Consider the following 17,075-nt stretch of genomic DNA (forward strand, 5'->3'; position numbering starts at 1 on the left):
AGATAAGCAGCATGGATTAGCTATAGAGCAGTGTCTGAGGCTTTGAACCACTGTGCTGGTTATTAGCCAGTGATTGCTAAAGATGTCAGTGTTTTCATAAAGACTTGTATACAAAGCCCTTAAACCTAACCACAAGACGCTAAAACACCAAAGTGCAGAAGGTGTGAAAACTCTTCGGACGTGCAGACACCAGAGAGAGAGACAGAAGATGCTGCTCCACTCTCTTCCCCACTTGCATTCAGTGGAATTCCAGTTATGGCCTCTGGCTCTGAGCCAAGCGCCCCACCATGAACTCTGATGCTTCTGTTAAATCAGCACCTTCCGCCCTACAATCCACAACAGCAATACAGCTGCTGTTTAGAAGCCCTGCAGAGAAAACGACTATTCACATTAATAATCCATCACTGTAACAAATGGCCCCAATTAACAATATTAATCCTTTTTTTCCCCCCTTTACCATGACCGTGACATCATCGTACAATGAGTTATCCTTTCCTCAGCCCACCTCAGCCTCAGTTCTTTCCTGCGTTCGGTCACTTACAGCGACATTTGGAAGCAGGCTTTTTGCCTCCTCGCTGACAGATTCCTCCCTGTTTGACTGCAGAGCGCTGGCGCAAAATGGCAGCTATAGAAAGAAGAACTTGCACCACTATTCTGAGGAACTGACACTACAATCTGAGGGCAACTGTGGATGATTTAGTACATGCTGTACCTTCAAAGTAACCGCCCCATTAAGATTTTTGGTTTATTTAACCGGCGCTCTTATGTCGGGATGTTTTTGCACCTGTCCGTTAAACCTGTCAGAGTGGCGCTTCCAGCCTGGCACATTACTGTCAAACTGAAAGAATGTCTTTTTCGAATGACCCCACCTCCCTCTCTCTCCCCACAACAGGATATTGCTCAGCGGCACGACAGGAATAAGGTCGTACGGAGACATGTAGAGGCAGGCCACAGACAAAGGTTCAGTGAAGAATTAAAAAACAAGAGGCAGGAGGAGGCAGGAGAGAGATAGGATCTCTCGGGCACACAGAGAGAGGGATTGTGTTCGCTCCGGCCTGTCTCCTATACAAACACTACATTAAAATAACTCCTCTGTTTTTTTTGTGTGTGTGTTACAGCAGATGCACTTCCAGCTGGGAAATAACCTGAAAAGGCAGATGATACGCAATGGTTGAGGGTGAGGCCATTCTGTGGAGCACTGATGATACCGACTGAAACAAAAGGCACGATGGAAATATTGAGCAGCCTCAGAGAAACATATTCTTAGGATGTGCTGAATCCACTGCTATCAGCAAACCTTGAATCAAGAATATTGCCCTTTGGATGCTCCCATCCAAGGCCACACCCTAAAAAAAAGTGTTGCTAGGTGATCTTTTTCATTCAGCGTAGTTTGGTGATCGGGATCTCTAACAACACAAAGGATGAGCAGAGGAAGGGTTTTTTGTTTTTTTTTAGGCCACAGCAGAGTTGAAGGGGATTATATGCTGCGTCACAGGAATGATAATAACAGAGAGCAAGCTGCTGCACAATTCAGCTGGCTCTCTGTTTGGGTTAAAGCTGCCGTTAGAGCTGAGAAAAGAGCTTCTTATTCTACAGAAAAAAAGGGGGAGACAAAGTTTTATCAGTGATACATCTCCCTGCATTGTTGCTTTAATGACAAGGTCCAACGCCTACGTGTCTGCCACGAGGCCCCGAAAACACTGACGCAAGACCTTTGATGCAAGAAGAGGACAGCATTAAAGTTCAAAGTGTGAAATATAACAGTGCCGAGAAGTAAAACTCATCCACTGCATTCTTTCACTGGAAAAACTTGGTATTCTTGTCCTATGAGCAGTATGCAAACACACACAAGCAGGCACACAAAGATGACAAACAAAAGTAAATTGACCCATGCAGTGAAGGGACCTGGAGTTATGCTGTGAGGGAATTTTGCTGGCAAGGTTAGGGTGCACATCCCCCACAAATCAATACAAAGTTGTAATGAGAGCACCCCACCAAACTAAATATAGGAGCATGTTTTGGAAGAGTGGTGTGTTCAATCCATTCAGTGGAGCGCTGCAGACTGGTTTGGCACACACTGGCCCTGCATTTCCCTAAGACACTTTATGTTAGTTTTTCCTGGTATGTATCAGCCGCCTATAGGTCTGGCCTACCTTATATAGCCCAGGAGTCACATGAAGCCTAGATAAATCTGATCTTCTTATCAATAATGATACAGAATCAGGACTAATCCGGCAAAGTGAATGATAGCTTAAAAGGCCCTCTTTGTTCTAGATAAGGCTTTGTAAACACTGAGAGATTCCTTTAGGAGCTTTACAGTACAGCCATGTTCATTAGAGCCATGAGGCTTTCCTAAGCAGAAGGCCCTGTAATTATATCCAAACCTTTGATATTGTTGAACTAACCCCAACAGACAGACTGAAGCTATGCTGATCTGCGCTGCGGGCTTGAAGGACTTACTGTTGTTGGACTTGAGATCCCGGTGGATGACAGGGACGATGGCTTCACTGTGCAGATACAACATCCCTCTGGCTATCTGCACAGCCCAGTTGACCAGGACGTGCGGCGGTATTCGACGGCCTGCCAGAGCACGGCTCAGCGGCCCACCTGAGGCGTAATCCATGATGAGGCACAGGTTGGGCTCCTGCAGGCACACGCCCTTCAGGGCGATGATGTTGGGGTGGGTGAGCATGGAGAACAGACGAGCCTCCTGCCTCACGTTCTGTGCTGTCACACTGATGTCCTCGTCCGGGTCTTGGCGGGCGGCCTTCACCGCCACCAGCTCTCCTCTCCATGTACCACGATACACTTTTCCAAATCCCCCGACCCCGATGACCTCCTCCAGGCTCAACTCCCGGAAATCTACCTCTTCTGGTTCAAACTCACCCACCACGGCCGGAGCAAGCTCATCCACCACAGCACTGCCCGGAAGTTTTCCATATCCACTCGGCTTGAAGGAACCATAGTTGGATGGGAAGATACCCACCTTGTTGTTGACCTTTCCTGCCCACCAGCCCTCATCCCCTGATATCTCCGAGTCCAGAGAGAGGACTTCCACCAGATCGCCTTTACGTAAGGTGAGCTCATCTTTACAGGATGCCTCATAGTCAAATAAGGCTGTCCACACAGGGTTGGTGAAGTTCCCTTTTTGCGATTGTTCCAAATTTTTCCAGTTGGACAGCGGGCCACGGCTGAATATATTCTTCAGTGGCTCCATGGAGCCTCAAGCAGATGTTTTGACTGGATCTGATTTAGCACCCCAAGGGTTTGAAAATAAAGTACAAAGGAGTACTTTATTGCGCCTCGCTCCCTTTCCTGTCTTTCTTGTTGGCTCATCAGGGACTAATGAAATGTGTTCAAAAGTTGGACCAACAAGTAGGCTAGAGGAGAGCAGTCAAAGACAACAGAAGCGCAAGTGTCTTTTATTCATCATCGCATTAAACTCGTCTCTCCATCGGATGAATCACTAGAGATTGCTTTTGTTTGATTAAGGCTAAGTGTTTCAAAGCTCAGAAAGACAGCACTGCTTCCACTGAAATTCTCTCTGTTCAAGTGATGTGGTGTGTGGTTTCCCAACACATGGTTTAAGCACAATATCATTTCACCGGCCTGTATTTAAGAGCCTCTCGAATCACTTCATTATGGCTAATTTAGCTCTTCTTCCCCCTCATTCAAAACTGCCACCTGTTGAGTCCTGACTTTGTTTTGGGTTGTTTTTAGAGAGGGAAAGTGTAAGAAGACGAATAAAAACTACTCAGCTTACTGCGAAACACTCCCAGGTACTGCTATTGCAACTGGTAATAAAGGTTCCCACCACACTTAACTGTCCATTTTGAGTTTTTATGTATTTTTAGCCATTAAGTGCAGTGGCCACCACAAGCAGGAAGCGCTGAGAAGCGGAGAAGAATAGCAGGAAAGGAGCATTCAGTCCAGCCAACCAGTGTTTTACGACAAGTTTCAGCGCTGTCCAGTTCGCATTAAGCCCAAAACTCCAATAACGGCGTCTCACCGCAACTTTGCGGCACTTCCGCAGGAAATCCCGCATCCCATTGCGCCAAAGTATCCATGCTCACGGTCTTATGGGAAGCACACAAATAGCCAGCCTTTACCATAACATAAAGCAAACTTGGGAACCGCCGACTTGGTAACAGGAAGAGCTCTCCAAACCTGCTCGGCTCTACTTTCCTCAGAGAAACGCAGTAAAAACAAATCCCGTTAGTTCCTGGTGGGAGTTCAGCGCGTGGCCTGGTCCGGCTCGAGTCCCCCGTTCTTACAGTCGGTATCCAAAGAGCGGAACAACTCCATCATAACTTCATATCACACTTCTCTTCCTCACACAGAGCTCACTCGCCAGGTTCTCGAACCACTTCTACGTCTGCGCTTACGGTCAGTGGAGAGGGTGGGGTTTCAAAACTTTTTTTCTCTCCCAACAGGAAAAGAGTCAGATGACAGAGCGTCGTCAAGTTACGCGAAGCGGCGTAACGCGTTCTCTTGAAACTTTCAAAATAAAATTTGTGGGCGCCTTTACGTGGTTGCTTTATAACTTAGTTACTTAGAAGTTGGAAGTGTTTAGCTGCCCAGCTATGCAGCACAATACGCTATAATACTAACTTATATCTACATTTACTGTTACTAGAACTACCACCACTACTACTACTACTGTTATTATTGTTGTTGTTGTTAATAATCTTGCTTTCCAATGCAATGAAAACCCTATAAGAAGCCCTGTGTAATGTAATTTCAAGTATCACCCCAATCAAGTCAGTCTATATTATATACCTAACAAAAGTACCCATGTCTGAACGGGATACTATTTTGCAGCAGTAACCTGAGGTAAGAAATGGTTATTATGACATGTGAGTAAAGGTAAAAGAATAAAGTTAAAGTGGTTTGTAGCCTTCTTTAAAAACATATAGTTTGCAGTTCTGATACTTTTATTTTAAAAGACTTCCGCAGTTCCGGTGTTTCGAAGTTAGCTAACTTCTTGTTAGATAACTTCATCAAATTAAGCAGCTACTTACAAAACAACAACAAAGAGGAAGTTTTTGCCTTCGCATACATTTTTTTAATCTAGCCCCATTAAAATGAGGTTTGACGAAATGACAATAATAGTTATTTAATGATGTGATTCTGAGATACTGGGTAGAAGAGACACATCTTTTAACCGCAGATGTTGTCTTGATCTTACGGGACAGTTTAATCTGACTTTTATTTTGAAACAACCTGGGGAAAAATAAACTAGTTATAAAATAGTTATAAGTATGGTAGAATTTTTGGTAATCCTGGTGACGAGCCAATGGAAGTCGATTAGTGCCAAATAAAGATTATAATTTATGCAGTGAAAAGTTCAAATTGTGAGAACTACTTAAATATAGCATTTCATAATTTGGCTTTTTTAACATAACATTTTGGATTTTTATTTTTTTAAATATATTTTATAATTTAATTCAATATTACATGGAACATTATCTAGTGTAGTACTAGGTCACTGAACACTGTACCAGATATTTTTTCAAGGATGTGTGCGGCAGTCTGCAGTCAGCATGTGTTTTGTGGATTTGGAGGAAAAATTTTAATTCCTCAAAGTGTCCTATGGGTGGTATACAGCTACAGTGAAAGATTTTTTTGCATTGCTGAAAATAAGTCAGACCATTCTTGGGTGTAGGAGTTTGCCAGGCTGTCCTTTGTCACTGATTGTGTTCATAATTTCTATGGACAAAATTTCTAGTGTTCATGAGAAACGGCAGAAGGGGAAGAAGGTGTCAGGTTCAGTGGTCTCAGGATCTTGTTTCTGCTGCTGCTGATGTGGTTCTCTTGGCTTCATCAAACCATGAACTCCAGTTTGCGCTGGACAGTTTACAGCAGCACGTGAATGAGAATTAGCACCCCTGAGTCTTGGGTCAAGGCTTTCAGTCACTCTGGGTCGAGGACTTGTTACTGCCCCAAGTAGAGGAATTTTAAGTATCAGTAAGCAGAGTGGGAGGGTGGCATCCACAACCATCCATCTGTTGTGGTGAAGAGAGAGCTGGATGAAAAAATGAAGCTCATGATTGACTGGTCCATCTACGTACCCAACCGTGTTTTTTAACATGACAAAAACACCCACACAGGGTGCCCACCATGGTGGTGTAGTCACCTAATGTTTAAAAGTTATTTAAAAATAGCCTTCAGTAAAGACTGGAGCATATTTTAGTAATTGACTGCTGGTGTTCCCACTGATGAAGGTGCATTCTATCCATACAAACATAAAGACTTTATCTTGGAAAAGGTCAGGGAATTCCTCTTGGTCATATTTTCCCATGTTTGTAAGTCAGTGGCTTCTCGGGAGGTGACGGGAATCAGAGGGTCACCTCTGTCCCCGCCGGCTCCTGTGTGGAAACAGCGCGCTTCCTTCTGTTAGCCCTTTGATGGCTCCCCTCCCTCCTTCCCTGCACCACGGCTGCCGTTTGTTTGAACACCAACCTCCTAAAGTCAACTACCGACACCCCATCCCACCTTCCTCCCTCTTTACCCCACATACACACACACTGAACAAAACCCCTCCCTCCTCACAGTGCGCTGAGTCAACGCTTGTGCAGGAAGGATGCAGTTGTTTTCGTGGTCCCGGCTCTGCACTGCTTGGTCGGCTGTGCTTGGTGGTGGGGGTAAGAGAGGCGGCTGCATTTACACGACAAAGGGGACTGTTTAAAAAAAAAATAGAGGCAGGAGGAAGAGGAAAGGGGGCTGGATGAAAAGTCAGGGCCAAGTGTGCCAGCTACTCTGAACACAACGCAAGCCCACGATAACAATCACCTCTCTCACTTTTCCACAAACCTGTACTGTCTTGCACTTTTATCTGATTAAATACCAGAAGGAGACTGCAAAGCTGTGTCTTTCAGGCTGCTTGAGTCACCGGTTGGCAGATGCACAGCATCTAAGGTAAACACTAGAAAATGCAGAGAATTCCAAAGCGCAAGGAGTTGGAACTACAAAGGATGTACTCCACGCCCATGAAGGTAAAAAATTTCAGTGGAGGGCTTTTGAAATATTAGTAAGTGTACTTTGGTTTTGCCTTTAAGCCGATATTGAATATGGAAGGTACTTCAAGCTCTCAATTCCAATGCAGAAATCAAACCAATACAAGGACCATTTTAATTGAAATATGAACTTTATTTTACATACAAAATAAAAAGAATGTTAAAAGTTTACAATACAGTGCCAACTGTCTGTTTGCGACCATTTCATACTGAGACTGACACATAAACGGGCGCCCCAACTCTGCTTCCAATCAACACATTTAAAAGAATCTAAAAAGGGGAGGAAAACAGTCAGGATAAAGGAGCAAGTTACTCAAAATTGGAGGAGAGGCCAGAACAGAAATGAGAGAGGACAATAGAAGGGGGGAAAAAGCTTTTAAAAACAAACATATGGTCCAAGAGTCACAGTATACTTCAGATGGGCAATTTAAGGGTATTAAATGGTCGTGTAAAGTAATAATAATAATAATAACAAGATCCAATTGCCAAAGTAACAGACCTCTGCCAGGGTCATGAACAACAAATAATCTAACTCATTAACCTGCTGATATGATTGACTTCAGAGCTGTGGAGGTTTACAGTTCTCTTGATAAAAACGTGACTTAAAAATAGAAAGGGGGGGGGGGAGAAAAAAAAGAGGTGTAGCTAGCTAATGTATAGTAAAAAATACACCTGCTTCCTTATTTATGTTACAGCCGGACAATTGGGCTGCGAGTTGTGACAAAGCCGGGAAGTAGAGCTCAGAGCTTAAAAGCTGTATATCACAGCCAATCGATAACATAGTCATAACACTTCAGCAGTGAGACACCAACCTTCCCGATGATCACCTTCCAAATACCGTGCTGTTGCCTTGAAAGAAAGCTTCAACAACTACTATGTACGGATTCTTTCAGCCAACCTGAGGATCTGAGTGACGACGACTGATATGTTCAGGTCTACAACAGGAAACTGAGGGAAAAAAAAAGTTCCCAAAAGAAAAGAGAAAGAAAAGAAAAAGCTGCGAGGCCCAAGCTTGTTGTGCCTGCAAAAACGGTGACAACCACCATTTTTCCTAGTCAAAAATCGAGCGACTGACTTGTTAAAAAAGATCCTCGTTGGATTCTTCTCTACAATAAAATAAAAGTTTCTTTATAAAAAAAAAAGAAGAAGAAGAAAAAGAAAATTAAAACACATAATGTACAGGCTTTGTGTCTCTCGCGGTGGTGGTGGCTCTTATAGCTGGCCGCCAAGGGCGTTTTGGTCAGCAGGCTGCAATGAAGAGTCTCTCTCTCCTCTGCTTACAGCAGCTGCCAGAAAAACAACTTAAGAATTTGAAAAATAACATTGAGTGTGTGTGTGTGTGTGTTAGAAGAGAATGAGAGAGTGTGTGAGCAGAGCGCTGAAACGAGCTAAGAGTCATAGTCTTCGTCGTCGTCGTCGTCCCCGTTCTTGTGCGGTGCAGGGACTGTGGGAGGTGGTGCCATGCTCATCATGGAGGCGTGTGGGGCGAAGGCCACGGTGCCCGGAGGTTGCGTCGGACCCATGTTGCCCATTGGGACCATGTTGGCCATGTGCATATACTGAGGGGGGGTGTTGGAGCTGTGAGGGCACAGGAACAGGTGTTAACCTCTGAGGAGTCATGTGCATTTTATGCACAAACTACCTTTTAAATTTAAACATTATTAGTCAAATTAGCTGTGCACTAAAAATAATGGACTATTTTAGAGTTAAGTATCCAAAATGAATCTTGATATTTACAGGGAACTCCAGGTGCAACTTATTCAACTTGGGGCCAGCAAAGGTTTATCTATTGATTCTAGTAGGAAAACAGCGCCCTCTTCCTGTTTTTGGCATAATTTCAGCCACCAGATTTCTCTCTCTTAACAGGCTACAGTAATAGTCATATATAAATATGCCTTTATGTGCTCTTAATGTGAGACAATATAACTTTTTGAGAGAAAAACTTTGCTTGTCTGGAGATTTTCTTACAAATGAAAAGTCAAAATGGCAGCACCTTCATGGGAGGCACAACGAAAACAGAGAGCAGCAGCTGAAAGATTATGCAAAGTAAATTGAGTGTTTATTTCTTAAGAGATCAGACAGCTTTGAACTCGATTTGCTGCTGATGTAATTACCGACCAATTAGTGCTTCTTCAGACAAGTCTTAAAATGCCATCCCAGTCAAGTGAAGAACCTAGCCTGGTGCCAGACGGTTCTCTGAGTATTTTGAGAAGTTGCTGATCTACTGGGCTTTTCCTGCACAATTCTCTCCGAGTTTACAGAGAACAATCCAAAATTAGAAGCTGTCCAGTTTGCAGGCAGTTCACTGGACGAAAATGTCTTGTCCAGAGGATAATGGGCAGACTGCTTTGAGCTGATAAGAAGCAACAAGAGCTCAAATAACCACTCGTTATTTGAGCGGACATCTCTGAATGCACAACACATCGAACCTTGAAGCAGATGGGCTCCAGCAGAAGACCACACCAGGTGCTGTCAGCTAGAAAGAGGAAACTGAGGCTACACTTCACACAGGCTCAACAAAATTGTACAATACAAATGGAAAAACGTTGCCCAGTCTGATCAGTCTAGATTTCTGCTGTGATATTTGGATGGCAGAGTCAGAATTTGGTGTAAACAACATGAAAGCATCCTGCCTTGTATCAGAAGTTCGTTCTGGTGCCATTGTTGTATGGGTGGGGGGTATTATATTGGTACACTTTGTGCTCCTTAGTACCAACTGAGTGTCATTACTAGAGTATTGTCACTAAGCATGTCCATCCCTTTATGGTCACAGCGTACCCATTTTTGATGGCTGCTTCCAGCAGAACAACGCAGCATGTCACAAAGCTCAAATCATCTCAAACTGGATTCTTGAACATGACAATGAGTCCAGTGTACTCAAATGGCCTCTACAGTCACCGCCAGTGGATGTGGGGGAAATGGAAGATCACTGATATAGAGCCAAATCTGCAAAGTCGGTATCATTCTTTGATGTCAGTATGGACTAAAATCTTAAGAATGCTTCCAGCATTTTGATGAATCTATGCCACAAAGAATTTAGACTGATCTGAAGGAAAAATGGGGTCCAACCCAGTCATTTATACCTAACAAACTGGCATGTGAGTGCAGAGTTGTATATGAGGGGAGGTCACATTGGGTTTTGAATATTATTATATCTGCTTGTAACAGTGCAATAATGGAATACATCAATAGAAAACACTACTGCAGACATCTCAGACTCCACAAGCCTCTTAATTCTATTCTGTGTCGGCAAATTTGACCAAATTAATAAAGACTGAAATAAAACACATTTCCTACATTCTTGGTTACTCTTCCAAGTATGCTATATGGTTATTTACTGTTTTTATTACCATTTTCAGTATCATAATCTCAGTTCTCAAGTAAACTTAGCATCACAAAGAGTGATTTGCTCTTCAAGCTCTGTAATCAGCAGACTGCAGAACAGTGTAACCCTAACTGCACCGAGTGAATGGTTGAAGCATAAGTCTCGTGATTTGGCTAGTGGGAAAAGCTTCATACACGTCAGGTCCCTGCTAATTGTACCCTGTACAATGACAATAAAGGCTATTCTATTCTAATCATTTCCCAAATTCATATCGATGGAATTTTTGAATTGTTGTTCCATGTTTAGATGAGTCTTCTGTTTTTATAATGATTTTATCAGTTGATATAAGAATCAAGTTAAAGTGCTAATTCTGCCAGCTGTGATGTCTCACAGCACGTGTGTAGATAAATTGCTAAAAGTGTGCTAGTACAGAATAAATGGGGACAGTAGTCTGAAGAGGTTTGAATACTCAGAATACTGAAAACTAGAGATGTACTCTATAAATGCCAGTCCACACCACTCCATGTTGTTCCAAAGCAGAGCTCACTCAGGGTGCCAGACCCAACTTGTTTAGTTTATTCTGTAATGTGTAGGTATGTAAACATGTTTATATTGAACTAAATGTGCCTAAGTAACTACTTGCACCTTTTGCTGTATCGGTTTGCCCTCTTGTGGGCATCATGTAGTGTTTGAATGGCTCAAATGTGTGTGGGTTGTTTATAATGATTCAGCAGTTCTCATGAATTCCATGCCATTTTCTGGGCTTCTATCTCCTTTGTCATATGCTGTAAATCACTTTACATCTTGGTATCAGAGAGTCTGTTTTGCAGAGGGAAGAGCAGTGCAAGAGCTTAAAAAAAAAAAAAACACGCCCTCCCTCTCTCCGAGTCTGCAGTCTGGGAGGATATTTCCAGACACACAGTCTCATGTGGATCTGGACACAAACCTGTGGAACCTGGATGGAGCCTGCAGATGTGTGCTAGACTGAGAGCCGTCCTCGTCGTCCCCGTCTGTCTCGCTGTCTTCACTGTCGTCCTGTTTCCATCACAAGGAAGACAACAGTGAGTCGTCTCCCCTCATACAGACAAACACAGTAGACAGGTTCAGGCCTCTACATGCAAATCATCTCACACCTCCTGCTCCGACTCTGTTCCAGATAACTTCTTGTCCTTGCCTTTGGCGCCAGCACCTCCGTTTTTGCGACCAGACCCTGGTTTTCGACCTCTGAGGAAGAAAACAAATAACCGTGTAAGGAAATGTGATAGCAGGTCCTACTTTAAAGTTTCAAAAGAATGTTTACGAGACAACACATGAAACAGAACGTACACTTGGGCTACTGTGGACGAAGGAACCAGAAATCATTGGTTTAACTTAGTGCACAAAAATGTTTTAAATGAAAAACATAGTAGCTAATGACTTTTACAAACACATGTGGCTTTTTTTTTTTTTTAAGCAGAAATCCTCTCCTTGCAACTTTAAGATAACTCCAGAGTAGAACAGTGTGACGCATACTGCTGGTGGAAATTACTCTGAGGCACTTGCTGACACCAAATGTCTAAACATTACAAGTTTTACGACCACTTTGAATTGAATATGAATCCAATCAGCCGCAGTCTTCAGAGAAAAGAAGCCTTCTCTTACTCATTTAATTCATGTCTAATTCCCCGCCAAGCTCTCTGCTACAAATTAGCTGCGGTGCCAGCGTCTGATCTGACAGTCAATACTGCATTTTCTTGTCTACAGTTCCTCAATAATTAATTTTCGCTCTGGCCAACTTTTTCATTTTCTTCTGTTATTTTTGGGGAGATAATCTAGAATCACAAAACTAAAGGAACACGGGAGTACAGTAACACTGCAAGGATTATAGACATATCGCAGCTGTCGGTTCCAATTTACAGCAGTGCTCATTTCCAGAAGAGGAAAAGATAACGTACACAGATTCTGTCTGTTCGTGCAAATCATTTTTAGTTTAAACCGATGTGTGTGTGTGCACTTATCAGAGCTGACTGAATGACAAACTGCTTAATGAAATAAGTCCAAATTATCTGCAGCTGGATTGGCTGCCTCATATCACCCTGGAGTGTTTTCATTGTGTATGTGAAATACTCCTTCCCTTTCAAAGCATCATGACTCTTTCTCTACGTGTTTGGGTGTCTGTGTGAGTGAATGTTACCTCCGTGGGACTTTCTCTCCTCCCCCCTCGGTGTGGTTCTCTTCCCCCTCTCCCTGCATGTCTGGCACCGCCGCAACCAGGTCTTTTAAAAAATCAAACTGCTGCTCCAGCTCAATGCATTGCTTTCTGTGAATAAATATGAACAGTTTTCTCCTCAGCCTTACTTGCCAAGTGAAATGCAAGCTCGTATCAAAAAGACGGCAAGCTTAATGGTGGTACATACTCATTTTAGCAACACATACAGTCTGAGTCACAGGGAAAGATTGTTTTGGCGGGCTCTGTCTTACTCAGGCCAGAAATACTTTCAGATACAAGGGATTCAGCAATGTGCTGCAAATGTGCTCCACAGCACTATCAGGCTCCCACCACACAGTAAATCATGCTGTGTAACAGGATGCCATTTTTTTGTAAAGACGGCTCATAATGATTTTCCTTACTTATTTATCTTTTTGCAATGTGTAGGGTCAGTCCTTGTCAGTTCATCAAATGCTTTCTCACCTCACCATCTTACCTGAAAAAACATTCCAGGTGGAGGATACACATCCTAAATAGGAATCGTGGTAAATTTCAGGTTCATTAGCTTTCTCAAAAAATATTTCAAAGGATGATGGTAGGGCTGTTTTTAGACATTTTCCAACATCATTTTTGAGGGGCTATTTTAAAATGACATTATCTACTTTAAAGCGTTTTAGGCAATTTTTTCTTAGGAAGATGAGAAAGAAAACCATCGCAAGCTTTACTTAAAAAGTCAATTTGGATTTGGTACATGGTGTCATATAAAAAAAGATTATGCTAGGGAATTATTCAAAAACACTCCTATTTTCAACATTTCACTGAGGATTATTTTTTGAGTAAACTAATGACTGTGAAGTCCTGAAATTTTGCACAATTCCCATTTTGTGAAATTTGATTAAATGAGATGAAAGAACTTTGTACTGTTAAAACTAATCAGAAGAAAACTGACTTAAAAGAAGTATATTGTGTATATTATGAATAATCGTTATTTTTAAATGTGAATCAAGCAAAGCTACTTTAGTAAAGTCCAAGAATGAAATTATTGAGTTGGAAGTTCATCATGAGTCCACTTTAAAAATAAAGAAAACAAAGCCCTGACAGCATTTCAGCTACACTCATTAAAAACAAATACAATTCTATATAAACAACTTTCCCCTTTTCTTCAACTACCTCTTTCTGGCTATAATATACCAGTGATCTGAACAGCAGATGGCTTTGCCTTCCTAAGAAGTTCATCTCCAACACAGTGCAACACAGACAGGGCTCTCAATGAAGACAAACACAGAACTTACAGATGTGCCGTTGTCATTGTCTTTGCATTCCTAGATTGGGTGACTTGACAAGCCTTTGTAAGCAAGGACTCCAAAAAAAGCTCCAGTGCTCTTGCTGATATCTTGGATAAGGGAAGTACAGTGAAGCAGTGGTGTGTTTGTACTTTAAAATCATCAAATTATCAAACATGCAATAATAGACAACTTGTCACAACAACACAACAGACTGAGGAAGCATTTTTCTCTAATTATTAATCAGTCTTTGACTTTTGCAATTTATCATTCAAGACAGAACTTGCACAGTGACGACTGCAGGCAGGAAGGATACATATAATAACAGGCACTGCTGCAGCCACTTTGCCTATTTCTTCATCTGTCTGCATAATCTTCTTAATCCTTGCCTGAAATGAGAAAAGGTCGATTTTTATGCATGTGTCTACAGCAACGCTTCAAAGTTTCTTTTTCTTTAAAAAAATAAAATAAAATCATTTTCAGTGAAAACGCACTGAAATTCAGGGACAACCTAGTAAAGAGTTTGCAGTACAGCACATTGAATAACGTGAGGTCCCCACAAAGTAACTGCAATCATCACTATTACACTACTCACGTAGTGTGAGGATTGTAGATACATTATGCAGCTTATTATAATAAAGAATGGATTTATTCACATTTATTTACGTACCGTTTAGCCTAGCTTGAGATGCTAAAAACAACGTCTCTTAGTAGACCAACTTAAATAGCACGCCTGCTATGTGTGTACACCACCAACTAATGACATATAGGGGATGTTTGGTCACTAATTTCATGAAATCAAATACTTTTCACTAAGGCACGTGCTTTGTATACTAAATGGTTTGGGAGTGTTAGATGGCTTGTCTGCTCTCTAAGCAACAAAAGAGGCCGAATTCCACTTAAGCTAGTTACAGAACTTAGCTTTCCATGTTACACTTTGCTAACGTTAGCTTGCTTTGACACCGGCTCAGCACAGTTTAAACTTACCGGAGGAAATCTGGCGTTGTATTTCTTCTTTTTGCTGGGCATAATTAAATTACCTGGGTGGCTAAACTAAAATAAAATACAATATATGCTATATTCGTATTCTATTTCATACAGAAATTCGCCTCCACCGCGCACACACCAGATAGCGGTGGCTATCCGGCTAACTAGTTAGCACATCGTCTTCGTCACTCGTTCCTCGGTGCGGTCAGTTTGTTTCCGCAGGGTCTCCGTGCCGCCAGGTTGGAGCGCATGTCGTTCCGTAAATGCAAAGAAAAATACTTTTATTTAACCATAGTAATGGAACATGTTTATTTTAAAGCTTAATAAAATACAAATACAAATGTAGGAAACTTACATATTTGACATGTACACATACCGAGGAACATGCAAGTTTTTTAAAAGTCGCTGAATCTAGTACAGCATAACTTATGTTTAAAATTATGTTATAGCAAAACGTAAAAATATATATTTATATCACGTGTTCCATACGGTCGAATTTGTGGACGAGGTACGTAATTTAATTGATGTATAAATAATTATTAGTTAAACTGCCAGCCACCTGAATGGACTTTGGCTCTTAGATACAGAGGAGCTGCTGCGCTTATGCGGAAGATCAACACTGAACAACAAACTTCGACATCTACGGCTAGAGTAAGCCTTTATGTTCAAAGTTTAACATCGACGTGCGATTATTTACGTTTTAAATGGGAAAACTGTGAATGTTAAAGCGTCAGTTGTATTCAACAGCTGGCTAGAAATGGCTAATGTTTCTCTAAAAGGACGAGCGTGTATATTTATAAAGACGACTAGCTTGTCGGCTAGCTACAACAATGCTAAAGCAGTCAGAAAGCTGTTCTGCGTGTTCTTTGACATGTCAGCTGTAGGCGGTACACTGGGGTCGATAGCAGCTTTAGTGTGAAACTGAATCAGTGGTAGAGAAACGCTAACTTTCGCTTTTGTAGCAGGCTAGCTAGTAGCATTCATAAGCAATTCAGTTGTCCACTTCTGTCGAAGTTTGGCAGGGTTGTAAGCTAATAAATCACAGCAAAAGGGTTGTAAGCTAACACAGAGGCTAAACCAGTGGTTTTTATACAAATGATAACTGCATTCTTCAACTCAACAGGCAGGCTTCTGGACTTGTTTACTCGTGTAACTGCTATACCATTATGGAGGAAGAAGAGGGCCCTGTTGATGGCGAGATGAGGACCCCCTTTGCTGCAGAGACCTACGCTGCTGAAGCCATGGCTGCAGACATGGACCCCTGGATTGTTTTTGACTCTAGAAGAACTCCCAGATCCGAGTTTGATGGCTGGTTGGAGAGTAACAGGCCCTCACAAGTGTCCAGATTTGGAGACGAGGAGGGTGGCGTCAGCCCTGTGGGGTGGATTGCTGTGGTGGGCCCAAACCACTGCCCCAGTGGTGCGGATGTCACAGGACTCCAGGAGAGTTGGGAGAAACTTTTGGCGAGTTCCCGGCCTGTCACCTTCCAGACAGTGAGGGAGCTGGCCCTGAACCATAGGGTACTCTCAGGCAAGTGGCTTATGCACTTGGACACTGGTTTCAAGTTGGACCACGCTTGGGAATGTGTGGCCAGAGCAGCCCTAGATGGCAAGATCTCACTCGTTAAAGTCAGCCCATTTGACCGCAAGGCAGAGGGCAAGCAGGTCATTTGTGCCTATAACCAGAACTTCACTGATGAGAATGAGGTCATAAGGCTGGATTCAGTCATTCGTGCCACAGGGGTCAAATGCCCTCTCTCCTACAAGCCAGATGTGTATACATACCTGGGAATCTATCGGAACAACCGCTGGAATGTTTGCCCCACCATATACGAGAGCAAGTTCGACCTGGAGTGTGTGCCCAGGCGTTCCCACATCATCAACAAAGTTACCAATCTTGAGGTAACATAAGCCACTCAGACCAAGAGAGGAGCTTTGCTGTAACAGTATGTGAAGAGGTGCGTGATGATCCCAAGAGATTGGTTGGACACTACAGTCCTCTGACTGCAACTATTTAAAACATCATTGGTTGAATTCCGATCACAAGTTCTTCCTTTTTTTTTTTTTCTTTTTTTTTTTTTTTTTGAAAAAAACAAAAAAACAAAACACTAAATTTGTCTCTTCTTTTTGTGTTGTAAAATTTTCTGAATGACCTGAAACACTTTCAGATTTTTTTTTTGTATTGAAAATATTGTATACATAAGCAAGAATAGTAGTACTAACAAGATTCTAACAGGCTCGAGTGACGGGAAGAAGACTAACGTCCTTGATTTGTAT

The 17,075-nt window shown here is 42.3% G+C and overlaps 3 protein-coding genes across 4 annotated transcripts in view; 1 reads left to right on the top strand and 2 right to left on the bottom strand.

The window, feature by feature from the left end:
- Positions 1–4,374, bottom strand: part of LOC134624988 (mitogen-activated protein kinase kinase kinase 11) — a 53,263-nt gene extending 48,889 nt beyond the window's left edge. For both annotated transcript variants that reach the window (XR_010093676.1, XM_063470263.1), the window contains exon 1: positions 2,461–4,374. Coding sequence is in view for 1 of the 2 variants with exons in the window: in XM_063470263.1 (XP_063326333.1) it covers positions 2,461–3,217 (757 nt within the window). In the remaining variant the exon portion in view is untranslated. The remainder of the gene's footprint in view (positions 1–2,460) is intronic.
- Positions 4,375–7,128: 2,754 nt separating this feature from the next.
- drap1 (DR1-associated protein 1 (negative cofactor 2 alpha)) lies at positions 7,129–14,984 on the bottom strand. The gene is made up of 7 exons (XM_063470264.1): positions 14,800–14,984; positions 14,129–14,201; positions 13,822–13,915; positions 12,515–12,640; positions 11,475–11,565; positions 11,288–11,376; positions 7,129–8,594 (listed from the first exon to the last, which is right to left on the bottom strand). The coding sequence occupies exons 1-7, from the start codon at positions 14,839–14,841 to the stop codon at positions 8,405–8,407; spliced, it is 705 nt and encodes a 234-aa protein (XP_063326334.1). The 5' UTR covers positions 14,842–14,984; the 3' UTR covers positions 7,129–8,404.
- A 307-nt stretch (positions 14,985–15,291) lies between these two features.
- lg3_wh11orf68 (linkage group 3_W C11orf68 homolog) lies at positions 15,292–16,867 on the top strand. Its single transcript, XM_063470270.1, has 3 exons — positions 15,292–15,307; positions 15,381–15,450; positions 15,923–16,867. Exon 3 carries the CDS (start codon positions 15,966–15,968, stop codon positions 16,707–16,709), a length of 744 nt encoding a protein of 247 aa, XP_063326340.1. The 5' UTR covers positions 15,292–15,307; positions 15,381–15,450; positions 15,923–15,965; the 3' UTR covers positions 16,710–16,867.
- The last annotated feature ends 208 nt before the right edge of the window (positions 16,868–17,075 follow it).

The sequence above is a fragment of the Pelmatolapia mariae genome, linkage group LG3_W (genome assembly GCF_036321145.2).
Source record: "Pelmatolapia mariae isolate MD_Pm_ZW linkage group LG3_W, Pm_UMD_F_2, whole genome shotgun sequence".
Taxonomy (NCBI): domain Eukaryota; kingdom Metazoa; phylum Chordata; class Actinopteri; order Cichliformes; family Cichlidae; genus Pelmatolapia; species Pelmatolapia mariae.

Coding starts and splice junctions, on each gene's coding strand:
- drap1 (XM_063470264.1), bottom strand. CDS start 14,841: ATGCCCAGCAAAAAGAAGAAATACAACGCCAGATTTCCTCCG. Junction 12,641..13,821: donor ACAATGACAACGGCACATCT/GTAAGTTCTGTG, acceptor ATTTATTCACAG/AAAGCAATGCATTGAGCTGG. Junction 8,595..11,287: donor GCTCCATCCAGGTTCCACAG/GTTTGTGTCCAG, acceptor GTGCCCTCACAG/CTCCAACACCCCCCCTCAGT.
- lg3_wh11orf68 (XM_063470270.1), top strand. CDS start 15,966: ATGGAGGAAGAAGAGGGCCCTGTTGATGGCGAGATGAGGACCCCCTTT.